Genomic DNA, 25,264 nt, shown 5'->3' with positions numbered 1-25,264 from the left:
GGCATATACCACAGCTTGCAAACGCTTTATGTAGCCAAGTAAGAGCCTTTTTATACTTGATTTAGCACTTTTGCACATATCACAGTTACTCTTTGTTCTATTTTTTAACTTCATGCAATAAAAAGTAACGGTGCATTGACACTGAGGGGTTGTATTTACTTATTGTCATTTCAAAAATCAACAAACTATGCTATTGGCGCACGGGTGCTTTTGCATACAACCATATGTGAACAGAAAGGTACACACATCTTATAGTTTATAGCTTTGTAGTGCATTGGCTAATAATCATTTGTCAAGTGTGAGCTTGGCCGTAACAGACAGGTACTTACTACGTAGGTGTATGTGGTGGAGGCAGAGACGTGAGACGCAAAATGGGGATGTGATCAGCTGTCCAACATAGGACATATTGGATGTTAAGCGTTTACCATAAACGCTAGCATCAGCACTCCCTCCATCAGGTAGACGCCCACTTTTGGGAAGCGGAAGATGGGCCAGCTCTCTGTTTGTTTCCTTTGCCGTAAACTGGAAGCAAACGTCTGAACTCCATTTCGATGGCACATCTGCAGTCATCATGGATTGTTATGAACTCTGGAGGCAGCGAGGAAAAGTCGCTAACGCAGGCATGTAACGCTAGATAATCAGCAGGTCTGAGCATGTGCTGATCCGACTAACTGTGGCAAAGTGCTAAAAGGTAAAGATTTCATTTTTTGACGGCTACGATGCCTTCCTGTGTTTTGTTCTTTTTTTCTTCTTGATGCTGTAGCTAACGTCAGTTACGCAAGGTTTGCAAATAAGCAGCGTTACCAAGCTAGCTAACCGTCATTAATCGTGGTAAACTTTTAACACAGCATTGCAGGCATATGCAGAGATATTAGTCACGTAAATTAAAATTACCGTAACGTTTCACAATTCACGACATCGTTTCCATCATGTTTAGTTCGCCGTGTGTTGTTTTCCTGATGAAATGACACAGTGTAGCTAGTTACAGTATTACCGGGCCACCGTAGCATTGTTTATCTGTGTGTTCATGTATAAGCGCTGTTGTGTGCTTGTTTACCTTTATTATTGTTGTGTAACGGCTGGCGCTAGCGGTTTCCTGTTGCTTGATCTGCGTGTGCCTGACCTGTTTCCAGGTGCGCCTCCCGTCACGCTGCTCCCCAGCCGGTGTCTCTGCTGCCATGGAGGTGGGCAGCCTCCCCGTGGAGCTGTGGAGGGTTATATTGGCCTACCTTCCGCTCCCTGACCTGGGCCGCTGCTGCCAGGTGTGCCGTGCCTGGCGGGAGCTCATCATCTCCCTAGATAACACCCGCTGGAGACAGCTGTGCCTGGGCTGCCCTGAGTGCCGTCATCCCAACTGGCCCAGTCAACCCCATCTGGAGCCCCCGTCCTGGAGGGAGGCCCTGAAGCAGCACGCCCTGGCCACCCGCACCTGGACTCAAAATGGGCCAGACCTCCAATCCTCTGCATGCCTCCTATTTTTCAGACGTCGAAAAGACCGCAGGGTTTGGCACGTTGGTCCCGGATGCGAGTTTGAGACCCTACGTGGGGCCCTCGGGGTGGTGGGGCCTTATGACCGTGTGGTTCTACATCCAGGGGTATATGAGGAACAGGCTGAGGTGGCGCTCAAGGTGCCTGTGGAACTGGTTGGACTGGGCCGATTGGGCGAGGTGGCCCTCCTGGTGTGTATGGAGCAGCAGTGCCCTACTGCCAGGCTGTGTAATCTGGTGTTCATGCCACCCTGGTTCTCCACTGTGGTCTACAAGGTGAACTAACAGCTTTTGTTAGCTTTTCTTCATACAGCAATGTTTTACCAACTGTTCAGAGCTGTCAGCATAATCTCAATAAAATTACCCATCTCAGTTTGCTCACCCCTGTAAGGCTGCAGCTAATGATAATTTTAATTAGCAGTTCAGATTATTTTTTCCATTCAGGGAATCTTTTTGACTATAACATGTCAGACAATAGTGAAAAATGCCCATCACATGTTTATAAATTTGATGAATTGAAATAGTTTTTAAACAATCCAAAACTGTAAAACATTCAGCTCACTGTCACAAAAGATGAAAGAGCAAAAAATTACAACTGAGATGCTGGAACGGGAATCATCTTCAGTTATCAGACTAGTTGAAGATTATATCTCTATCAGTTGACTAATCAATTAATGTATCAATTGTGTCCCACAGTATCTTGACTAAAACAGTTCTAAATACATATATTTTTTCCTGAATCTGTCTGACTCCACTCTTTCTCCTTGCTTTTCTCAAGACATCGTGGGGTCATGTCCAACTAGACAACTGCAACTTTGAGGGGGCTCAGTTGCAAATCCGCGGCCCGGGAACCTGCCAGGCTCGCTTCTGCTCCTTCTCGCAGGGCAGCTCTGCCCACTTGCTGGGTGTTGTCCTCAGTTTACTGGACAGCTGTGATTTTTCGGGAAGTGACACGGCTTCAGTGACTGTAGAAGGTCCTCCAGTGTCGGAAAGGAACTGGGCTTGTAAACACTTGGCTGCCCTAGCCAGGACGTTCCCATCATGTGGTGTATCTGGGAATAACAGTCGCTCTCCAAGAGGCCATCAACATGGTGGGCATCAACCTCCAGGTAGTAATGTCAAAAAGGAGCATATGAGCACAGAGGACTGGCAGAGGAGGACTGGGATAGATGCAGTCTGTCAGGGCACAGTGATTGAAGATGGGTGGAGTGACGGTGAACACAGCGAGGGAGAGGAGGAAAGCAGAGATGGAGAAAAAACTAACACCAAAAACCCATTTACACTGGATTACAAAATCCCATGTGACAATCATGGCCTATCCCATTTGCTCAAGCCCCAGGCAGATGGCTCTCTGCCTCTGGCCTCCTCCCCTGATCCCCCACCTTCAACCCCTGAACCTCTCACCCTTCAGCAGGAACTAGAGAGGGACCCAGAAGCTCAGATGTTGGCAGCATCCACCCTTGGTTGTATCCTGAGACGCTGCCTCTTCAGGGAAGGGAAGGGTGGTGTGCATTTGTCTAATTATGGACAAGCTCGGCTTGAAGGCAGTGTCTTCCGTGGGCTGAACTACGCTGTCCGCTGCATCCAGAACTCCACAGTAAATAAACTCATAACTCTTGACTAATAGAATTTTACTTAAATGTGTCTTAACACATTTAGATTTCCCATGTTCATTGACTTTTATACGCAGCATGCCATTTGAGTAATGTATCAAGTTAAGGAAGTAGCCCAGATCATGAGTAATTAAGCAGCAGTTTCCTATTCAAACTGTTACTTGAGCCAGCTCCTTCCCTCTCACCTTCTTCAGATAGTGATGCTGAGAAACGAGGTGTGTGAGTGCCGTGCATCAGGTGTGTTCCTGCGTCTCTCGGCTCAGGGCCTCATCGCAGAAAACAACATCCACTCAAATGGAGAGGCGGGGCTGGACATCCGAAAAGGGGCAAATCCCATAATTGTGGTAATTGCTGCGCCACCGTCTACTGAAGTTCACAGCTTTAAAGACACAAACAATACCCACATTTAACAGAATATCCCAAATAGCACACTTGTAAACTGTCAAATAACGTACTGTATGAGGCGAAGAAGCTGCTTTGTGTAAACAAGAGGGGTCCATATTGAACTAGATGGAAGCTGTTGACATTTATGAAAGGATTAAAAGTGACATATAGAGGCTTGCATTTAATTAAAGTGTTTATAACATCAACAGCTACATTTCCAAATGTAACTGCTCCTAGTTTGATCATATTTTCTGCTCCATTCTTAGTCTCCTTCTGTCTTTTGATCCACAGTGTAACAAAATACACAGTGGTTTGCGGTCTGGGGTTGTTGTCCTTGGCAATGGAAAAGGTTCAATTCGGAGCAACCAGATCTATAACAATAAGGAAGCGGGTGTGTATATTCTCTTCAGCGGGAATCCTGTGGTCAGGTAGGTTGGACTCTCCAAACATTTGATTTCACCAGGAATGTATAGTCATAGCTTGGAGTTCAAACATCATGTCGAGGTTTTTTGTTTTCTGTATGAACAAAAGACAGCTATTTTGAAAGCATAACTGTTCGCCATTTTCAATGTATTATATCAAATTAAAACAATAGCGGTGAGTTTCAAACACTCAGTGTTTGAAACCAAAACTACAACAGGCCTTTTTTCACAGCAGTTTGACTTCTCATAGCAGAAACAATATCCAGTTTATTCAAGGGAGTACTGATAATCAGCTCTAGACTGTATGAAAGGATTTTGCACCACTTATGCAAATTTCCATACAACCTTTAAAATACTCTTTCTGCAAACACTTGTGGTGTTGTATTACTTGATAACTCGACAAAAGCAACTTCACAATCACCCACTGCTGTAGTACAGTGTGTTTCTATGCATACTTTACACAGTAAAAGGGTGCTTTAAATTGTGTAATGCAGTGTTGCCTGGTAAACCAGCAATACTAGAGAGATCCGCTGTTCAACTGTTCAGCTGTTTTTTTCTGTCTCTCACAGTGGGAATCACATCTTCCAGGGCCAGGCAGCAGGGATTGCTATAAATGAGAACGGCAGAGGGATGATAACAGGTGTGTAAGTGGGTCTCACCCACTTCCTTGTCCACATTACACATCAGCATGTCTAACAGATTCCTCATTTTCACCGACTGCTTTGCCACTTGGAGAAAGTAAGGGCACCGCTTGTGGTTATTATGGACGAAATTAAATTTATAACTGAATTTTTACATTCAAATGCATTTTAATTCCAGAGAATGTGATCAAAGAGAACCAGTGGGGGGGTGTAGACATCCGCAGAGGAGGTGACCCCATCTTGAGGAACAACTACATCTGTTATGGCTTCTCTGATGGCGTGGTGGTGGGAGAGAGAGGACGTGGACTTATTGAGGGAAACCATGTCTACTGTGCGTAGTTTCAGCCTGATAATGGTCGCATCCTACTTTTATCTCTACACAAGAGATGCACAGGTGTTTCATTTCCGCTCTTCCTCATGTTTCTTCAGGTAACAAAGGCTGTGGTGTGTGGGTTATGTCGTCCAGCCTCCCGCAACTCCTGGGAAACTACATCACCCATAACTGTATGTACGGGCTGGCAGTGTTCTGCAGGAAAGACCCGGAGAACATCGAGGCCAGGGAGGGGAACTGGCCAGGGCAGGAAGGGATTGGCGGAGAAGGAGGCAGCGGGGAAAGGAGAGGAGTAGAAGGAGAAGGAAGAGAAGGGCAGGAGAACTTAAATGAAGAGGGGGAATTGTTTGCGTGGGAGAGCGACCTGGACAGCGAGGATGAACGCCACTCTGCCCGTCGCTCCATCAGCGTGGCCCTGGTGGAGAGCAACTGCATGAGCTACAACGGAGGTAATAAAGACACTTGTTGCGTCAAATACAAATAGTCACTTACTCACCATCTCTAATGTTATTTCAATCTTTCTGTTTCCCTCTCTGTAGCAGTTGGTCTGTATGTGAAGAGCAGTGAGCCCCTGAATGTTTTTGCTAACCTTGTGAACAGTAACCGTGGCACTGGAATTGCTGTGCTGCAGAGCAGTCAGCTGACCCGGCTGGTTACGAACTGCATTCTTGAAAATGGTCGAGGTGGTGTTACGGTGGAGAAAGACTGTCGAGTGGAGCTTCGTGGGAACGGCATCTATGAAAACAGTGGTCATGGTGTTAGTTTCAGTGGCAACGGGCAGGTTGTGGAGAATGATGTGGTTGGAAACCGCGGGTATGGAATCCAAGTCTCTGGCAGCGCTGACATCAAGGTGAGATAAAATGAGGCATGAAAACAGTTAAACTTGTTTAGATTTTTTGCAAATACACTAGGATATTGTACATATCTACTGAAATGCTAGCACATCACTTATGTACAATTTTGTGGTTTTTTTTTTAATGATTTTTATCTTTAGGTACTGCGCAATCGTATCCAACCAGCACAGGGCTGTGGCATTGCTGTGCTAGGGCCAGTAAAAGGTGTCGTCCATGACAACCTCTTGTTCCAGGGCCATCCTGGAAACAAGAAAACACTGCTACATATGGATCCTGGCAATGACAGCTGTGTGTTGCGCAACAACAGTATTCTAAGGCATAATAACAGGTAACTAGACAAGCAAGTGCCACAGATTGAGAGACTATCAGTGGCTTTACTGCCTGTACCCACATACTTAAAGCTAGAATTCACATTTTTTGGAACAATGCATCAAATGACAATGAGAAAACAATGTGACAGGGATCAGGTGATGAACTTGCAGAGAATTATCACCTGAACATGCAGCTTACTTGGGCTTTCCAGAGCTTTATGGTTCTGTTTCACTCTCATCACTTCATTTTCAGCTGGTGAACATAGTGGAGCACTTGGCAGCTCTCAAGCTATATTATTTCCTCTGAGGAGATGATAAATATTGGATTTACATTTGCCAAGTGGCCAGAAAAATGACTCCAAATGAGTGATAATCTTGCTCCATATCTGCTCATTATGTAAATAAGCAACTGCTTGCTAAGAAGATCAGTTTACCACATTAGGATTTCACGGTGAAGTTGTGTTCACAAGTTGTTTCTATTGCCTCCAAGTGGCCAAAAAATCTTTTGTAATCTTTTTTGTATTAATATTTAAATCTAGAAAAAAAAATCTTACTTTTCTTTTTATTTTGTAGCTGCTCATCTGCTCCTCCCTGGGTTTTGGAAAACCCTCCTCCTCGTCCACTGGCCAGCTCCCCATCTGGCCTCTCCTCATCCCAGTATCCTTCACGACTTGGAATTTCCATGACCACCAGGATCAGCGCCACTGTGGAGAGTGGTTGTCACAGTGGCAGCATGTTTTGCTCCATCCTGTGAATACTGGCAAGCACTTACAAATCAACATAAACAACTGTACCCAGAGGTCGGCATCTGGTCACTTTTGAACTGGTGTGTTATTGTACATTTGGAGCACTCTCAACTTTCTTAGAGGATTTGGGACCCTCCAAAACGATGCCCAGTTTTAGGGGTGGAGTAACCACAAAGAAGTAAGAGGCTGCACTGAGTATAACCACTAAAGGGGCCATCCACCTTCTAGTATGTTAGGGTGGCATAACATTTTGCAAATTTGAAATCAGACTTTTGTAATTTTATGATAAAATGTGATAAATGTGGACTCACGACGTGAAGCTGAACAAGCACTATCACCATCCTACATCTTAAACAGTTGTCTCCATACTAAAGCTTTAACTTAATCATGTTCTCTCTTTCATGCAGATTTTATACTCATGTACAGGACTGCTGTTGGTTTGCTGGTTCTGTCAGTTTGCTTCTGAGACTTACTGGTTAGGAAGTGCACATTTAAAAGTCCTAGCAGGAGTCAAAGGCATCAGAGATGCCAGCTTCAACCATGCTACAAAGTAAAGAGCTGTGCCTTGTTTGACTTTTTAATCAATCAGTGATTGTAGCTAGGGAAGGAGTTGTCATAGTGTGTATATGCAAAAAAGAAAACAAGAAAAAAAACACAAAGCCAGACTTGAGCTTCTGCCTCTTGCACAGAGCTGTTCTGTTTCCTGGTGAGTCTGTGTTTTTGATTCATGCCCTGTGGTTTTTAAAATGTGATGCCCTTCAGCTTTGACTACATGAAATTCAGAGGAGGGCAAGTTATCCAGACAAGCTATTCCAGATTTATCAACAGCACAGACTCACCTGGTGATGGCCAGTTACAGAAGGAAAGACATGTTCAGTGTGCAATATGTGATGTCTACAAATGTGCCTATACGTTTTACCTGTCTAAGCTATATGTTTTCTGTCATCTAGGATTTGTTTACAGCTCATTACTCAGCTTTTTTTGTATCATGCACAGTCAACATTTACTAACAATATCATGTATAACTCAAAGTTCACCGTTTTATTTGTCTACAAAAAGCATTAAACAGTTCTTGTTTGTTGTATTTCAAATTCTTATAGTCTTCTCTCTTTATCCAGTTCTTGCCTTTTCTTGTTATGATCTTCAGTGCATTTTCTTGCGTTTCCTTCTCTCCAGGAATTGATCGTATTTGACCAGAGGTAAAGCAAGAGACGCCTGCCTGTGTTCGTCTTGCAATCCAGCCTCATTAGTCTTCCCCCGGGCTGGTCTAATTAGGGTCAGTCCCATTGACTTTGCAACTTCAATCATCCTATAGGAAACAACAGCCAGAGATGTTAAACACAATGGAGCATCTGCAGTTAACTATAAGCATTAGGGGTGTGCATCTCTTAAATATAATACGATCCGATATGTATCTCGATACATGGGGTATGATATGAATCAGAAACGATACATTTTAAAATGAAACGATTCAGTTCGATTTGGTAGGATTTCATTATGATACGATATGCTTCGATTACACACAATCAAACAATATGTTGGACGTGACCCGTACCTCATGAAGATGAGCGACGGACGTTAAAGATTTGCAGAAAATCGAGGCTGTTGAGATCGCCAATTATCTCCTACTTCAGACCTCTTATTATACGAAACAGCAAATGAAAGCCTACAAAAGCCTGGAGGCATTTAACTTTTTTGTGAGTGGGTGGGTCCACAACCTTGGTACCAAACGGCTCCAAGACGATTATCGTTTGGTCTTCGCCAGGGTGAGTGTTTATTCTTATACTAACCAGTATATGAATACATACATATACATAACCATGTATAGCTAGCAGCTAGCAATAGCAGCTATAATATCAACAAACACATCTTACAGGGATACAAGGGGGGTTATTTATCAATTACATAAGAATACTAATGTATGACATGACAGCGAAATAACATTTGGACTACTAAGTCAACGTCCCCTAAAACGCTAGGGCAACCTAAAAAGTCCCAGTGAAGTCCATAGACAACCGGCAACTTAATAATTATTATTATGGTAATGAGCATTAAGCGACAACCTAATGATATAAACACAGCCACAAAAACCAAGTTAGCTAGCTAAGATACCTTTGACGAAGTGGTCACTGTAGACACAGGCATTAGCAGACCGCTCCTCCCGACGTAGATTTAAGATCCACCTTTTACAGCGTTGTTCTCTAAGTTTTTTATATTTCTCACCTTTGTGGGTGACTACTTTTGGTACCCTATTATAGCTTTTTTCTTTTTCTCTATGGTAACGATTTGAGAACCGGTAAACTACACAAAGCGTAGGCGTTTTTTCCACACGGTAGATTCTCAGTGCCAGTCAACTAACGGCTGAAACACTTCCTGCCCTCCATCTAAATTTGGCGCCCTCGCGCCGCTGTGTCGTGACGTCATGTGAAACCCACCTATTAGGCATTTTACATTATGAATTAACCATAGACTGTATAAGACATGGACGTAGCACCCGTGACGTCACCCATTGGTTTCGGGGAGTCGTTTTTGTGACCAAACCATGGGCATTTGAGCTGCGCCATGTTGAATTTTAGTGGGAGTGTACTTTCCATATTTGGCGAAGAGGCAGTTACTCTACGGGTCAGCCGGCCGAGAACCCTCCACTTAGCTCGGAGCAACCGAGCTAGCCTAAGGCTAATCAGCTAGGTTAACAAGCTAAGCGGCAGCTATACGCAGCTACATCCATCACACGACAGTCCCCGAGTCCGACCCGACTAGCTCGACCCCGTGTAACCGCGACACACAGCATACAACAGAGATCGTAATGTTGCTGCTGTGTTTTAAACATGACTGTTTCAGATAGAGAGGTTTTAGATGGAGCTGCAGGGTTTGGTGGAGTTGTGGGGGGAAATTTATTTCTAGCCTATTATTTAACTGTGAAACAATCATTATTATTTCATATTAATAAAATATATTAAAAAGTAAAAAAAACATTATTATTATTGTTGTCATTCTTATTAATGATCTATATAAGGAATGAACGATAAAAAAAAAAATAATGATGATAATAATATATTAAAATGTTTAATATTTACCGGCTTCCACCGCTGCCATCCACTATCCACTTACAGTTACAGCAGCATACAAACAACAGCAGCCGCTTACTGACGGAGCTGCTCTGTCCATGCAATGTCGGACTTTTTAAACAGAAAAATGAGACGAAATAAAATTGTAGCCTAGTATTCCCGCAATAAAAGGACAGCGTTCCTAACAATATCCGCTCCGGTCCTCTATCTGTATCAGCAGCGACCATAAATCGGCAATTAAGTCATAAGCCAGCAGCAAAATATGCTAATACTTGTTAATTAGTGCAAACATCCAGGTAAAATAGTGAGAAACTTACTTACCGAAAAACCTGCAACACAGACTCCTTCGACGGTCGGTTAGTACAGTCTACACTACAACAAGCCATACTGTCACAAAAACCTATCCAAACATTGGCAAACAAACACGGACGCTGCAGCCCCTGCCAACCACTGGAGGTAGCCGGAGGCCTCTGGATGTAGCCGCCTAGCCCAGCCGATGCTTTAGCAAAGAGCTAACTGCCTGTGCCTGTCTATGGGCTGTCACTCAACGTAACCACGCCCTAATATATTAAGCCTAAATAACACTTAAACGGTTGTGGTACAAAAAATTAATTCTGTAGTAATTGCCACTCGTTCTGTGTTAGACATCTGTTCTTTGACTTCATCTTTTACTTTATTATACAGCTCTGGCATGTACTTGTCAGTGAAATGATGACAACTTGCTATGTTGTAACGGGGCTCCAGTGTTTTTAACATGTCCCGAAAGCCCTCGTTCTCCACGACAGAGTATGGTCACAAGTCTTTAACAATGAACCGGGTTATTGAAGCAGCTATTACCTTGGCTCTAGCCGAGTTGTGGCCGAGTTTCGGCTGGAAGACGTTTTGTATGCCTGTGTCCTGTCGTGTCTTTGTGCTAGCTATGCTAGCCTCCCTATCGCCTATTCCCCCATGTCGTCTTACCCAGTGAGTGTTGAGATTTGTCGTACTACCGGTGTACTTTACTGCGGTTTCACGGTTTCACAGTTACAGGTTTCAGCACAATGTGTTACACATTTAAAAACAATACACACACTTGAGTTTCCACATGAAAATGCAGATTTGGTTTTGTTTTTTTTCCCTCACCTTGCCTCAGTGATTCCCAGGTCACGATGCAGTAATGTGAGGTCAGCAGTCATGTGACCCATATGCAGCAGCAGGGCCAGGGAGTAAGCTGCTAATTTGGTGCGCATTGATGTTGACACCAAGTTCAGGACCCTGAGAGGAGAAATTCATGTGTTTGTATGCAAGACAGAGTGTCCAAATCAAAAATCTGTGCAACACTGAATTTATTAATTTGACCTATGTACAGCTCATAATAACATGCTAATAATGGATGCCTCCTTTTTACCTGAATTAAAGGTCTAAGGAGAGAGGGTGTTGTATTGGGTGACATATGGCTTTACAGATTGTAAAGCCCCTTGAGGAAAACTTGTAATTTTGGGGTTCATAATTAAAACTGAGTTGACTCAGCAAATACATCCAGGTGTAGAAAGTGGTGCAAAATTCTACAAGAGACATTTGCAGCCACTTTGTTCATGGTAATCTGCATATGAAGATGCAAGTGTAATTCAAACAGCTAAAATCTCAGAAGTTGTGGTTGTGAAACACATATTCCCAAGGTGCTGATTCTTTAAATTTTTTTTTTAAAAAAGTACCTGCCATTGCTGAAAGTCTCCACAGTGAATGTTCGGAGCAGTTTGTTCTGAAGGATCCGTGGACAGCCTTCCTCCTGAGCGACTGCAGATGTATATATATAAATCACTGTTAGTGTGGGTCCCAGAAGAAGGTGCACAGAAACACTTCTGACACACATACTCTATGAAGAAAGCAAACAACATTACTCACACTTGCGGGTGACACTCTTCTGCCGTGCCAGTTTGAGCAGCAGAGAAAGGTAAAAGGTGCAGCGTGCCACTTTATCTCTGGCTTCACCTACATCTGGCATATTCTCTAGGTGCTTCACAATACACAGCCATCTTAAAGAGAAGTAAAAAAACAAAAGCTATAATGCAAGGAAACACGTTCAGCTTTATAAAATGTCTCAGTAAGTGCAAGCCCTTCATTGCCCCTACCCTCCATCATCTGTCATCTTCTTCAGCTCTTCAGGGGTGAGTGCTGCCATCTTGGAACCAGCCTGCTCCAAAGCACCAAACTCCACTGGACTCAGGACTGCGGATATCAATTAAGGACAGAGACCCAAACAAAAACAAGCCCAGCTGTTTTTGCATTCCTTTACTAACACACACAAACACAAACAAAGCAAATGAAGGATACGATCATCAAATAGGTAGACGTTCTCAGGTCTGTCTGCGTCTGCATTACAGGGAGGCAGGTGGAGAGCCAGCTCTCCTTGGGACTCTGTCTCAGCAACTTCCTGTTGTAGAGCTGAGGAGAAAGAGAAGAATATTAATGAAATAATTACGCGAAACAAATTGACACACTAACAGAAAGAAGACGACATGGAGGGATGACTCAAGCAGCCAGAAATTTCAGGTTATTTTTATGTTTTTATGCCTTTATTAACTGACCTCTCTTTGAGATTTCGTTAAGTTAAAACCTTGGATAACTATTTGATGATTATTAGACTTCCGGCATCAATACCCAACAACTTGGACGCCTTGACTTTGTAGCTTACCTTCCAGACCCTTCTGGTCGATCACAGTGCTGGCAGCCTTAGCCACCGCTTGGTGCAGTGTGTCACTGCCCACCTGATTGAGCCTGCGGGAGCTCAAAGCTCTCTTCTGTTTGTTGGTGCCAAACGCCTCAATCAAAGAGTCAACCTAAAGAGAAAACGTAACATAAGATTAAGACATTAATACAGACGTTATTCTTATTTTAGCCCAGTTTTCTCTTGTTCTAAGAAAAACAGAAGATATTATGGTACCTTGTCTCTGTAGGTCTGAGTAACATCCTGGGCTTTTGCAGCATCTGTTATCTCTCCTGGTGAAAGAATTATTGCAAATACAGAAAATTTGAACTGACAAAATCTCGAGCCAAAATCAAAGTCAAATATTTTCCTCTCAAAAGATGGTGATCTGAAAAGTCGTCAGTCACCTGGGTTATGAAGACCTCTTACATTTAATTGCTGCATTCAGAGCAATAATGAAAACATCCTGGTGATTGTTTTTCTTACCTGGTATGACAGGTTGCATGTTGAAGACCTGAGCGTTGTGCACCTCCATTTGCATGGTCTGTTTGTTTAACACCCCAAGATAATATCTAAACAGATGTCAAACAATTAATTATTATTAATCCCATTCACAGTGGTTGTTATTTCTCAAAATATGCTGCATTCACTTACTTGCAAAGGTTGTTGCATTTCAGAGACCCTGGTCCAAAATTATTTCCAACATAGGACAGTCTGTTTGATTCAGCAACCTAGACAGGAAAATATAAGCAACATAGTCACATGTCATCTTACAGATGTAAGGCACAGTGCAGACACATAACACACAGGATTAAGGTAGCCCTGCGTCTTTCTCACCACTATCCGTCTGCTCTTTTTTCTGGGGTTATTCTCATCCACGCTCTTGTACATCGTGAAATCCAGTTTGTCTTCATTTCTGACGCTGCCGTTTGAAAAGCGGACTGTAATGTTGAGAGACACGGAAAGGAACGTGTCAACACACCTGTGATTTGCACCATCAAAAACACATTCATGATGATCCACAAGTCGTTTAATCAAAGAAGCAGCAACTAGCGAGATGTATCGTGCTTATTCAAAACGTTACACTCATTGTGCAACGTTTGTGGCCTTTTTACTACCTCAGTACTCATCAGAAGAACCACGGACATCACTTTAACATCAATAACACAAAACTTAACAACTAGCCCGGTTGCTAGCACCCACGTGTGAAACACAAATAGGTGTTTAAAACAGAGAAGACGCATATGACCCCACATTTACTGGCACGGTTAGAATTAGAATTTCCTTCAGAAAGAGTTTAGATGAACAACAAGTGGGATATAGTCACCGATAACAGCTTTGTCGTCATCTCTATCCTCTCCACAAAACGCTAGCGAGCAGGAGGCAGCCATAGTTGTTGTCATGTGTTTCCAGGTGACGCAAGAAGTTCGCTCCTTTTTACTTCCGCTTTCGCCAAGCTCGTCAAAGTAGTCTCCTAAACTAGACAGATTAAGGCAGCGTGGTGAATGAAGAGCTTATTTATGTTCTTCAGTAATTAATTAATTCAGTAACTTAACAATGAAGGCTCAAATAAAGGGACAGTTGTGAAATACATGTAGACAATACACTCAAAGACCGAGACACTGAGACCATGAAGCACAGAAGAACTGTTTTTATTTTGCACATTGGTAGTTTTAAAAGGGTGTAAATCTGGCTACCAAATATTTTTTATGTGTTCTTGATGTGACTTTGTAACTGTTTACAAAAACTATCTTGACAGCTAATAGTCGTACTCATACATTATATAATTAATATCACATTTTTCTTTTGTACCACTTTGTAAGGTGGTATTACAAACATTTGTACTTTCAATCTTTTAGTTAATTTTTATTTAATTGTTTTAATTGCGGAGCACGTGGATTAACTTGGACTTAGAAAAGGGCCCTACAAATAAAGATGATAAAATAGAGATTGTACTATCATTAACAGGCGCTGAGGTCTCCGCAGCGCCTCTGTGTGGTAGCTTGACAGAACTGCAGTGCTTCACCTCAGCGAGGTCACGGACATGGAAGTGACGCACAGCGCCACCCTGTGAGTCTGGTTGGGAAAACCCGTCTGAGTGCGGGAATTCTTAGAAAATAAAACATACACATGCTGGATCCGGATAGAGACTTACAGCCAGTATCTGTCATATTAACGGCTGTTATTAAACCTGACTCTGCGCGGGGATGACACCGACAAATGTGTGAGACAGACGGTCGCCGTGAGTGCACATCACGGGGCAGCTTTCACCTCCACATCCAGACCGTTCAGTACGAGGGAACTGTCCAGAGCGGACCACAGGTGACTTGGGGTGTAGCAGCAGAAATGTTAGCTAGTTAACATTTGGTGGAAAAATCTAGTTCTGTACAGACAAGCGGTCCGACCAGGTGACCGCATGCTACTACTTGTGTTGTAGCTAACAGGCAATTTGCTGGTCTGTAGCCAGCTAACTTTAGCCTTCTCAGTCTCTGGTCAGGGCCCAGTGTCTGCCTCTTGTTACCTCCGCTTTCGGAAAATTCCAGGTAGTTTTAGATGTTACTGTAATCTCCGTGTGTTTTTGCCGATTTCGTTAGTTTCATTAGCTTACTGGTCCTGTGTTAGCCAGTCTTGACTTGGTAGCTGTGTTGTGTTGTCTATCATCATTACAGTGCAGAGTACACTCGGTGGCTATGCTCTGCGGCTACTGTGTTTCAATGCAGCTGTTGCAAACAGTTGGGCTAGCTAAAGTGTAAGCTAAGTTGGGTCGCATTGTATTTCTCTATAGGAAGGAATTCAGCCCATTGGAAAACTGCTCTTAAAGCACCATAATTAAGAATCCCACTGAATCCATCCATCACAAATTCCCCGAGCACTACGTCTTCAAATTGCTTGTTTTGTCGGACCAATAGTGAAAAACCAGTAGATATATATTTAAGAAGCTGCGAACAGCAAATAGTTGGTCTTCTTGTGTGACAAATGATTTATAATATTAAGTAGTTATGAAAACTCTTACTGATGAATGTTCTCTTGATGTTTACTAATTGAGCTCCATGACTGTCTTTGTTTTTATACCTTCTTAACTTGTTTACCTCTGCTTGCTTATGTCGTTAGGGCCATGGATTTCCCAGGCCACTTTGAGCAGATCTTCCAGCAGCTAAACTACCAACGTGTCCACGGTCAGCTGTGCGATTGTGTCATTGTAGTGGGCAGCCGCCACTTTAAGGCCCACCGCTCTGTGCTGGCAGCCTGCAGCACTCACTTCAGAGCCCTGTTCACTGTTGCAGAGGGAGATGCAAGCATGAACATGATCCAGCTGGACAGCGAGGTCAGGATCTTAATAATATTGTGTCAGAGAGAAATCTGGTGATCATATAACATTAATGTTGTATGAAAAGTTTAATTCAGAAATAAACACTGATGTATCTGAGATATTAAACTTCAAACTGTGCCTGAAAGATCAAGCAATTACTTGTGTGTTTTCAGGTGGTGACAGCTGAAGCTTTTGCTGCTCTGGTGGACATGATGTACACGTCAACACTGATGCTCGGGGAGAGCAATGTCATGGATATCCTCCTTGCAGCCTCACACCTGCACCTTAACAATGTAGTCAAAGCCTGCAAGCACTACCTGACCACACGCACGCTGCCTATGTCTCCCTCATCCGACAGACCAACCCATCACCACCCTCAGCAGGACCAGCAGAGGCGCAGGCAGCAGCAGCAGCAGCAAGCAGCAGATTTAGTGGTGAACCCTACTCTAGCAGCTAATGCTAACCTCACAGCAAATGCGGCCACATCTAAGTTACAGCGCTCCTTCCTGTTGCAGCAGCTTGGGCTCAGCTTGGTGAGCTCTGCTTTGGGTGGAATGGATGAGGATGGGATGGGAAATGTCGTTGGCAATAGAGGGGTGGAACAAAGAGCCTCTTTCCCTATCCGACGCTTCCACAAACGTAAGCCTTCTCTTGCGCTGGGCCTGTCAGAAGAGAGACCCAGGCAGAGGCAGCGCCCCTCAGCACCTAACCTGGCGTTGTTAGGAGAAGAACGGGTGAACGCAGAGCAAGAGGAAGGAGCACTTCTTTCCCCAGACTCCCACAAGATGGGGGATGAATCAAAATTGGATGCTGCAATCACCGGCCTGGTGGGGGTGTCCCAAGATGATCCTCAGATGCCCAGCCAGTCTGACAGTGGACATTGTGAGGGGGAGGACTTGGGAAGAATGCAAGGAGGGGTGAGCAAGGAGGAGGACATGGATGACCAGGACCACCAGGACAATAGAGCAGGGGTGAAGATTAAACCAGGGACAGAGGAGGAAGAGGCTGAAGAACAGGAACAGAAGGTAAAATTATGTCTTGTATTGTTGTGTTGTTTTCCAAGTTGGATCCACCAAACTCTCTTAAGTGCACAGACTTGTCAGAATCTCGATAAAAGCAAAGTTGTCTATAACTTGGATGGGATGTATTCAGTTGGATGTGATTGTGGATGTGAAACTCGTTCTTTGTCTCCCACAGGTGGTGGTTAAACGAGAACCACTAAGCTCACCTGAGCCGACAGATGAAATCAGCGACGTGACATCTCAGGCTGAAGGCAGCGACCCGGCTGAGCCTGGAGGCCAGGAGGAAGAAGAGAAGGTGGAGCTGAGCCCAGAGAGCAGCGACCGCAGCTTCACCTCTGAACCTCAGCCCAGCTCTGACTCGCTGCTGCAACAGGGCTCCCAGCTCCTCCTCAAGAGCAACATGGGAGGAGGAGCCGGAGTCGGAGGAGGCTTTGGATGTAATAACGGATTAAATGGCAAACCTGGTTTTAGTATTTCTAGCTTCCTTAGCCCAAAAGATTTTGGAAGTGGCGGGGCAGGGTTGGTTACAGGAGAAGATGACCTGCCCAACACAACAACTGGGGATGCAGTAGCACATCACTTCCTGCTGAGACAGGAAGCTGCTGGGCCGTCCGGATCTGCTTCTTCTTCTCTTCTGCAGTCAGGTCCACTCAGCAATGAGACTCGCAGTGGTTTTGGAGACAACTTGCAGCCTGATTCTCTGTTCCTTCGTCCCCTGCATGACAGTTTGGGGAACCCCAGAGGAAGCGGGGGAAGTTCGACTGGAGGCCGTGGAGGGGTCGATCCCTTTAGTTTGGACTTCCAACGCTCCAGTCTGGGCCTTCACTCTCTGGGTCGACCCTCACGTGGAGCTGGAGGAGCGACCGCTGCCTCTCTGGGCTATCCAGGCTACAGACGTATTGCCCCAAAAATGAACACCAGCCTCGGAGGAGAGGAAGGAGTAGGTGGTGTTCTTCAGGATTCTGCCTCTTCCTCCTCAAGTCTGGCTAGTCCCCTGCTTCTCAATGAGAGTGGTGGATATGAGATGAACAGTGGCAGACCGACTTCCCTCCCCCCTCAGCTGACCCGAGCTTCAGCGGACGTCCTGTCCAAGTGCAAGAAGGCTCTGTCGGAGCACAACGTCTTGGTGGTGGAGGGAGCTCGGAAGTACGCCTGTAAAATCTGCTGCAAAACCTTCCTCACCCTGACTGACTGCAAGAAACACATCCGCGTCCACACAGGAGAGAAACCCTACGCCTGTCTCAAGTGTGGAAAGCGCTTCAGCCAGTCCTCCCACCTATACAAGCATTCCAAGACCACCTGTCTCCGGTGGCAGAACAGTAACATGTCCAATGCCCTGCTGTAGGACCGTGATGACTGTATCAGAGGAGAGTGGGGCAAAAGGGTGAATACACCTGGAAAGAGTGAGTTTAAAGTCACAGAAACGTTTAGATTTTTCTGAAGCTGTGACAGAGCAGCCAGATCTGATCAGCTGTCATGTCCAAACTAACTAGTCCTGATCACACACCAAAGATAGGGACGATAATGTCATCTTGCATTTTCTTCTCTTGGAGAAACCCATACTATCAAGTCAGTAAAAGTTATTGTAAACACATTTAGCCTGAAGAAAGATTATACAGATACAGACAACACATGTGTTGCTATGGACTCATTATATAGTACCATAGATGTACACTGTACACTCTGCTGTAGAAATATCTTAAGAGTATTATGAGGATTTTCCATCAGCGTCAATATCTACAGTCAATGGACTTTGCATAATAGAATCCAGGCCAGTAGAGGCTTGGCTTTTTAAAGCTGCCACACTGTTGGCTGTATTACATTTTTTTTAAAACAATCATTCGGACCCTCGTGTTAGTAAGTGGCAGATGGACCTGTTTGAGGTGATCCCTTGAAGCTGAACTGATCTATAGTTGATGGTATTCTCATAGATTAAGTTTTGATTGCCATTCTAACACTCTGTCTGAGTGCTTACAGATCAGAGGCAGCTGTGTAGCACCAACATTAAGAACAGATATCATGTAAGATAGTGTGCTTATGTGTAAATTTTCTCTTCCACATTTATAAAACATGTAGCAGCATCCTGTGTCCGACCGCCGAGTCGCCACAACTGTGCATATTGACTGTGCCTTGTTCTGTGCAAGAACAGTCATATAGACTGTGGACTAACTGATTCAGATTCATTTAGGTGCCAGATATAATGCCTATAAGTACTAAGAACTGTTGGCAGAGGCCTGCTCTGGATACTTGCTGTGGGGGCTAGGTAATGCTGAAATCTGTAACTTTGTGTAAGTTGCAGCAACAGAAAAGATGGCAGACACTCTGCCAGTGTCTCAGTTGTGTATGTTTTTTGTTTTGTTTTGTTTTTTTGCCCTGTTGTTGGCATGCAGTGAAAATGTTAACTGACCATATAATATAAATTTGATTCATTTATTTATGGAAGTGATGAAGTTTGAGGAAGTTGACATTCTCGACCACAACAAAAAAAATAAAACAGGTTAACATTTCTTAATAGATGATAATGGATTTTCGTGCGTATTCAACCACCAAGTCAAGTCAAATTGATGTGAGATGTTTTACCTCTGTAGTTTTCTTTCTGTCCAGCCACCTCAGTTAAAGTTGAGAATATAATTCAGTTTGAAATAATAGGGCCTTCATATTTTCATGGAATAAATGTCTTTGATACATTTGTACCTGTGGTGTGCCAGGTATAGCTATTAACCTTGAAGTCCCTTTGTTTAGGGGAGCAAAAAGATCTGAGCAGTGAGAGAGGGAAAAGTGTCATCACCTTTGCATTAACAGGACGAAACAAAATCTGTGTTTACTGGGCCTTGCACTCTCTTTTTGAGAACTCTAGAATATAATATTGCATTATAATGCTACTAAAATACAGAGATAAGAGCTTCATAGGAAAATGCGCTGTAAATGCACCTTATGTCATGATCTGCAAAAATTGCAATTTTATGTAGCTTTAAATTGTATAAGATTAGCAACCTTCCCTTCCAATTGGTTATTGACTGGTTATGACCACAAAAAGTTCAGCTGTGGCCAGACAAGGGCACTGACCGTCCACACATCAGTGTGCTTGTGTGTGCACACTTTGTGGGTTTGTTAAAAGGGTAATGAAGTTGTGCCGAGAGGTGGAGTCGTCAGAAGAACCTGTCTACAGGTTACTGACGTTCAGCACGTGTTGAAAACGCGCTTTGGAAATGTAAATATTGCACATTCGTGGTTGGTATCATAGATACTCTCTTGGAGAAGAGACAAAAGAACTAATGAAGAACTAAACATTGTGTATAAGTTTGCTACTGTACTTGATATCAGTGCTTTATACTTGTCTCTTTTTACATCTAATGTTGAATCTGTTACTAAAGCACTTAGACAAATCATTCCCTTTTATAACTAAAATGTTTACTGGAATGGTGAACTATGTGAAAATGTTGCTGTATTGCAATTATCCAACTTAATCAACTCTCTAGGATTTTTCTTTCTGTTACATCACCATTGTGTTGGATTTGAAAAGTGAAGAGTTTTAGCATTTTTAGTCTTCTCTGCAGACAGTCCTACAAATCCTATGGGATTTTTACTAGTCTGCAAAACTTGAATATCATTGAATTCTAGAAGAATATTTTACATGGGGACAATTCAGATTTAGATTTTCACACAGTCTTTTGATCATTTTTTCATGTTAATGTCAGGAGTTTTAATTTCAGGAATTATATCCTTTTTTTTAATCTCTAACTACATTTTACTGTCTATCTGTAACTTGATAAATGCTGTCATATACTGTAAGTTCGTCAACATGCTGAAAAGGAATCGAATTTTGCAGCTTATAGAAAATGAAATCATATCAAGAATTTCCGCGTCCACCCAGCCGGGGGGGATGCCTGGCTTCCAGCAGGTTGTAAATAAGAGCAGCTTCATCGGTAGAAAGTTGGTTAAAATGAAATCAGTGTTCATGCAGTGTTGTAAAGTTCTTTTTTTAAGTGAACTGAAATGGGGAAAAAATAACACTTTAAATACATATTTGCCTTTTTGTATACTTTATTGCTTGCTATATTGTGTCACCTACACTGTCAAAGAGGATCACATGGTCATTGCTTCCATTTCTAGTTGGCACCTTATTGTACTGTAGAGTCATTGCACTGTTAGCCTGTACAAAATGACAGTTTTATTTGATACATTTTGATGGATAATCTTGACATTTTACTACATAGAAGATGATTTGCCTTCAAGGATGTTCTCCCTGTAAACATAAGCTAACCTGCTGTTTGCCATGTAATTCCTGACACTGTGGAGTAAAGTCATCAAAGCCTGGCCACAGAGTTTAAAATGACCACTGATGTTTAAATCTCAAATCTGATGTCTGTTCCTCTGTGTTGCCTCCTCACACTCAGCCTCCTCTTTCGTGATGGAAAGAGTCAGTTGCGATACGCTCTTGAGAAACAGAGAGTAGTAGAGGTGATGAGGCGAAGGAAAAGACGTTGTCCTCCAAAATGGCTTCCATGTCTCACACAGTGGCCTGTTAGGAATTGTAATGGTGCTGTCTTCTAAAGTTGTTAATGTGAATCTCTGAAAAGTGCACTGACTGTAGCATCCCTGTATGGATATGCCAAAATTTAAAAAACGTGTAAAAGGCCTAAATTGATTAAGGAAGTCACTGCCTTATGCCCTCTAGCTTGAAAAGCTGGGCTTTTGTTAATATGCCAAATGAGGTATTTCTGTGTTTTGTTTTTTCTGTATACTTAACAGTGTACTCATGAGAGGAGTAAATGTTTGTCTCTATACTGTTGAAGGATATCAAGATTGTATAGTATGTTCAGATGTTGCATAGACTGAATAAAATAAAAAAAAATATAAAATTCATTTTGTTGCTGGTGAATTTTTTATGAAATGGCAAATAGATTGTACAACAATAAGCCATAATTTATTATTATATGATATTGTATGTACTGAGTGAAGAGTTGAAAGTAATAGAAATAAGGACTGTTTAAAAACTAAAGGAACTGGTTTAATTTTCCTCTAAAAAATAACTAAGGTGGTGAAGTGATGGTCCACTATTCAGCCAGTTCTCAGAATGGAACCACTTTCTTCTCACAGCTTGAGCTCTTTGATTATCGGCTCACCCCGCAGACCAAGGAGGAGGTTGTTAGCCGCCAGGGCAGACATGGCGTTACGGGTGGTATAGGAGGCACTAGCAATATGTGGCAGAATTACTGTAGGAAGAGGGAATTAAAAAGACAGGCAATGAGAAATAAGTACTAATAATAAAATGGCCTGAATAAGATACTTGAAAACAAAATTATTTTTAAGTTAGTTAAAACACTTCAAACCCTGACAGACTCACCGCAGTTTTTAAGGGTGAAGAGTGGGTGGTTAGTGGGCAGGGGCTCTGGGACAGTGACATCTAATCCAGCTGCTGCAATCTGCCCAGTGGATAGAGCCTCATACAGATCTTCCTGGTTCACTACACCACCTCTGACACAGCAGACAGACCAAAATTATAACACAGGTATGGTGTGGTAGTTCTCAGTGAATTTTCATCATTCATAGTCAACAGATTATTTCAAAGCTGGACTTTTTGTTGGAGTTGGAGTTTTACCTGCTTGTGTTAATAAAGATGGAAGTGTTTTTCATCTTGGAGAAGAGGTCCTTGTTACAGATCTCCTTGGTTTCCGGTGTCAAAGCACAGCAGACAGCAAGGAAATCGGACCGCTTTGCCAGCTCACCCAAAGAGACTAGAACAAGACAGAAGCTCGTTGACACCCTATGACTTAAAAAGTCTGAAAGTAAGCTGTTATTAGAACTGATCTGATTTCCTTAAACAACATTTCTGTCTAAGATCAGCATGTGAAAGGTCAAAGGAGATTAAATGACCTTTGCTTTGTGACACTAGTCAGTGCAGTAAATTGCTGTTAAACCTCTGCTGCATCCATCTTGTTGACAGTGAATCCATTGTGCATCGATGTGCCTTTTTCACAGCAGCCATTTTGACCAAAAAGGAGGAAAAGCTAATAACATTAATGGTGTCCCAGGAAGGCATGGCAGTGTGACAGTGAGCCAGCATGCTTATTTATAATGTATTATTTGTTTATTTTTAATGCCTGTGCGTTTCCTTCTGTGGAAAAAGGCCTTGAGGACAAAGAAAAATGCTGACATGACCATAAATCTGGTCCTTACCGTACTCTGCATTGATGACACTGGCCAGCTCAGGCCTGGGAGCCATGTCTGTGTAAATGAACTTCTTTACTTTGAAAGGTGCCAGACGCTCAGCGATCGCAACACCTTTGAGAGTGTAAGAAACAGTGTAAGACAGTGTAAGACAGTGTAAGAAATATTAGACTGATGGAAATGGCAGATTTGGTGATGAGCTAGTGTACATGTTGTGTTTAGCATATCAGATGTTGTACACTCACCAATCCTTCCTAGGCCAAGGATACCCACAGTGCTGTTTGCCAACTCATATCCACACAGCCACAAGGTTCTCCATGTGCCCCAGCCGCCACTGACACAAGTGTGAGAGAGAGAGAGCTATGTATTTAACCTTGGACAAAAAAACAGAATCTGTGTGTGCGTGTGTAAAACATTACGTTTTGGCTTCATGTGTTGCCTCTATGAGCCTCCTGGAGGTTGTGAGCAGTAGAGCTACAGTCAGTTCAGCAACAGCATCTGTCAGAACATCAGGAGTATAACCTACACGGATTCCTCTGAGGAGAGACACACACAGATGACACACAGTGGATATGCTGCCAGGTGTTTCCATATTAACAGGCTTTTTGGTCCTTGGAAACAATGGTACTCTCTTTGTTTTTTTTTTCTTTGGAATACACCCAGATCAGTACTTTTGAATGAATGTATTTCACCTTTTCTTCAGCTCCTCCAAAGAGAGATGGTCAAAACCCACGGACATTGTACTAACGACCTTCAGATTTGGACCTGCAGGAGTACGTCACACACACACACAAACAAACAAACACGGAGAAACACATACATGAAGAGAGACCGTTCACTGAATTTAGGTAACTCAGCTTGCTCAAGGACATGTCCTCAGACCTGCAGCGTCTAGCAATTCTGCATCTATCTTCTCGGTGAGCACGCAGAGCAGACCATCAACGCCTTTGACCTTCTGAAGCAGCTCCTGCCTGGGCACAGGGACGTCATCTGAGTCCCACAGCTGGAACTGCACCCTGGGAAAACAGAAACCACGACTGAAGATCAAACCAGTTGTTTTTTCCTTTTTATCCATGCATGGAAATTAATTTAACAAATGTAAAAAAAATACACATAAGAAACACCAAAATGCACAAAGTAAAACAACACAGACATTTCTTATTTATTAGGGATTCTTAATACAGTCAAAGCTCCTTCTTAGATTTAAAGTACATCAGGCTATATCATAAAAACACTGAAACGTGTTTTGTCTCTGTTTGTGGAGGAATACCCTTCAGGCTACTAGTCTTATCTGTCCAACCTAAGAGCAAACGTTAGCAGTCCTGTTTACTCAAAGTAAATGATGAACTTTCCAAAGCAGAAAGTCAAACTATGTAAGTGTTTGAATGCCTGCAATGTCTGAATGTCTGTTTGAGTGTGTTCAAATGAGCTACAACAGGGAATTAATTGGTCATGCAAGAAATTCTATATAAAAATCAGTCATTTTAAGCGACACTTTGACTCACTGTCCAGATTCACGGAGGATCTTCAGACCTTCGGGCGGGATCTGTCGGGTGACATACACCCGTGGCAGGGTTGACATGTCTCTTTGCACGTTGCTGGTTAGACCCCCAGTGATATTCAGAGGAGAGACAGCGATCCGCTGGAGCCGACGCAGTGCCATACGACTGGACCACATTGCCAAGAGAGAGTAAATCTGTGGGCAGGTGTCCGAGAAATGAAAGTGGTACTTTGGAGTTTAGCGTCTGCTGTGTGCATGTCCATGATTTTGGCTCTAGTTCATGGGAGGGGAGGTTCCCGTGTATGCCTTTGACCAATATGATTAGAGGGAGGGTTTCTCTAAAGTCTGAAGTTGAGGGGCACTGTCCCAGATAAACTAAGGGCCATATAGCTGTTATTCTGTTCCTCTTTTCCTCTCACCCTCACACATACACACACACACACACACAAATAAACACATGTACATATACACATAAATTGTACAAATGTATTAAAGGCAGCAGTAGACTAGTGTTTTTGTAACATCATTGCCTAGAATGGTAGTCAGTATGATGTAAATGTTTCACTTGGTTGTTGACCTTTGTTTCTTTAAACAGCGGAGGTCCCAAACTCTGTTTTGTATTTTCTGATCTGTCTCTCCGGCTGGGACTGGTTCAGCAATCTGTCTTACTTTTCCAAATGACGCTTATGGAGTTATGCAGTACTGTGCCTTTTTTGC

The 25,264-nt window shown here is 43.1% G+C and overlaps 4 protein-coding genes across 8 annotated transcripts; 2 read left to right on the top strand and 2 right to left on the bottom strand.

The window, feature by feature from the left end:
* The first annotated feature begins 498 nt into the window (after positions 1–498).
* On the top strand, positions 499–7,873 carry fbxo10 (F-box protein 10). 2 transcript variants are annotated; one of them, XM_041035491.1, is made up of 11 exons: positions 499–691; positions 1,134–1,763; positions 2,266–3,084; positions 3,295–3,444; positions 3,776–3,912; positions 4,476–4,546; positions 4,726–4,878; positions 4,977–5,327; positions 5,421–5,728; positions 5,873–6,060; positions 6,617–7,873. In XM_041035491.1, exons 2-11 carry the CDS (start codon positions 1,179–1,181, stop codon positions 6,795–6,797), a joined length of 2,943 nt encoding a protein of 980 aa, XP_040891425.1. In that variant the 5' UTR covers positions 499–691; positions 1,134–1,178; the 3' UTR covers positions 6,798–7,873. The 2 variants fall into 2 exon arrangements, with proteins under 2 accessions (XP_040891425.1, XP_040891424.1); XM_041035490.1 differs by having other exon boundaries at positions 500–691; positions 5,418–5,728.
* polr1e (RNA polymerase I subunit E) lies at positions 7,374–13,976 on the bottom strand. Its single transcript, XM_041035492.1, has 12 exons — positions 13,871–13,976; positions 13,381–13,484; positions 13,198–13,274; positions 13,030–13,115; positions 12,781–12,836; positions 12,532–12,676; positions 12,171–12,281; positions 11,969–12,065; positions 11,742–11,872; positions 11,552–11,633; positions 10,980–11,111; positions 7,374–8,098 (listed from the first exon to the last, which is right to left on the bottom strand). Exons 1-12 carry the CDS (start codon positions 13,944–13,946, stop codon positions 7,933–7,935), a joined length of 1,263 nt encoding a protein of 420 aa, XP_040891426.1. The 5' UTR covers positions 13,947–13,976; the 3' UTR covers positions 7,374–7,932.
* A 657-nt stretch (positions 13,977–14,633) lies between these two features.
* On the top strand, positions 14,634–21,587 carry LOC121180761 (zinc finger and BTB domain-containing protein 5). 4 transcript variants are annotated; one of them, XR_005893962.1, is made up of 5 exons: positions 14,634–14,865; positions 15,655–15,868; positions 16,027–16,878; positions 17,051–18,962; positions 19,646–19,656. XR_005893962.1 is itself a non-coding variant. In XM_041036401.1 (4 exons), exons 2-4 carry the CDS (start codon positions 15,659–15,661, stop codon positions 18,218–18,220), a joined length of 2,232 nt encoding a protein of 743 aa, XP_040892335.1. In that variant the 5' UTR covers positions 14,634–14,865; positions 15,655–15,658; the 3' UTR covers positions 18,221–21,587. The 4 variants fall into 4 exon arrangements, 3 of the variants coding, with proteins under 3 accessions (XP_040892335.1, XP_040892338.1, XP_040892336.1); XM_041036401.1 differs by having other exon boundaries at positions 17,051–21,587; XM_041036404.1 differs by lacking the exon at positions 14,634–14,865 and adding an exon at positions 14,904–15,086 and having other exon boundaries at positions 17,051–21,587.
* Positions 21,588–21,605: 18 nt separating this feature from the next.
* grhprb (glyoxylate reductase/hydroxypyruvate reductase b) lies at positions 21,606–24,805 on the bottom strand. The gene is made up of 9 exons (XM_041036405.1): positions 24,552–24,805; positions 23,929–24,062; positions 23,739–23,811; positions 23,466–23,582; positions 23,292–23,380; positions 23,056–23,160; positions 22,478–22,613; positions 22,223–22,353; positions 21,606–22,091 (listed from the first exon to the last, which is right to left on the bottom strand). Exons 1-9 carry the CDS (start codon positions 24,722–24,724, stop codon positions 21,970–21,972), a joined length of 1,080 nt encoding a protein of 359 aa, XP_040892339.1. The 5' UTR covers positions 24,725–24,805; the 3' UTR covers positions 21,606–21,969.
* Between the last annotated feature and the right edge of the window lie 459 nt (positions 24,806–25,264).

Source organism: Toxotes jaculatrix, chromosome 4 (assembly GCF_017976425.1).
Source record: "Toxotes jaculatrix isolate fToxJac2 chromosome 4, fToxJac2.pri, whole genome shotgun sequence".
NCBI lineage: Eukaryota > Metazoa > Chordata > Actinopteri > Toxotidae > Toxotes > Toxotes jaculatrix.
This window is presented reverse-complemented; position numbering and strand designations above follow the sequence as displayed.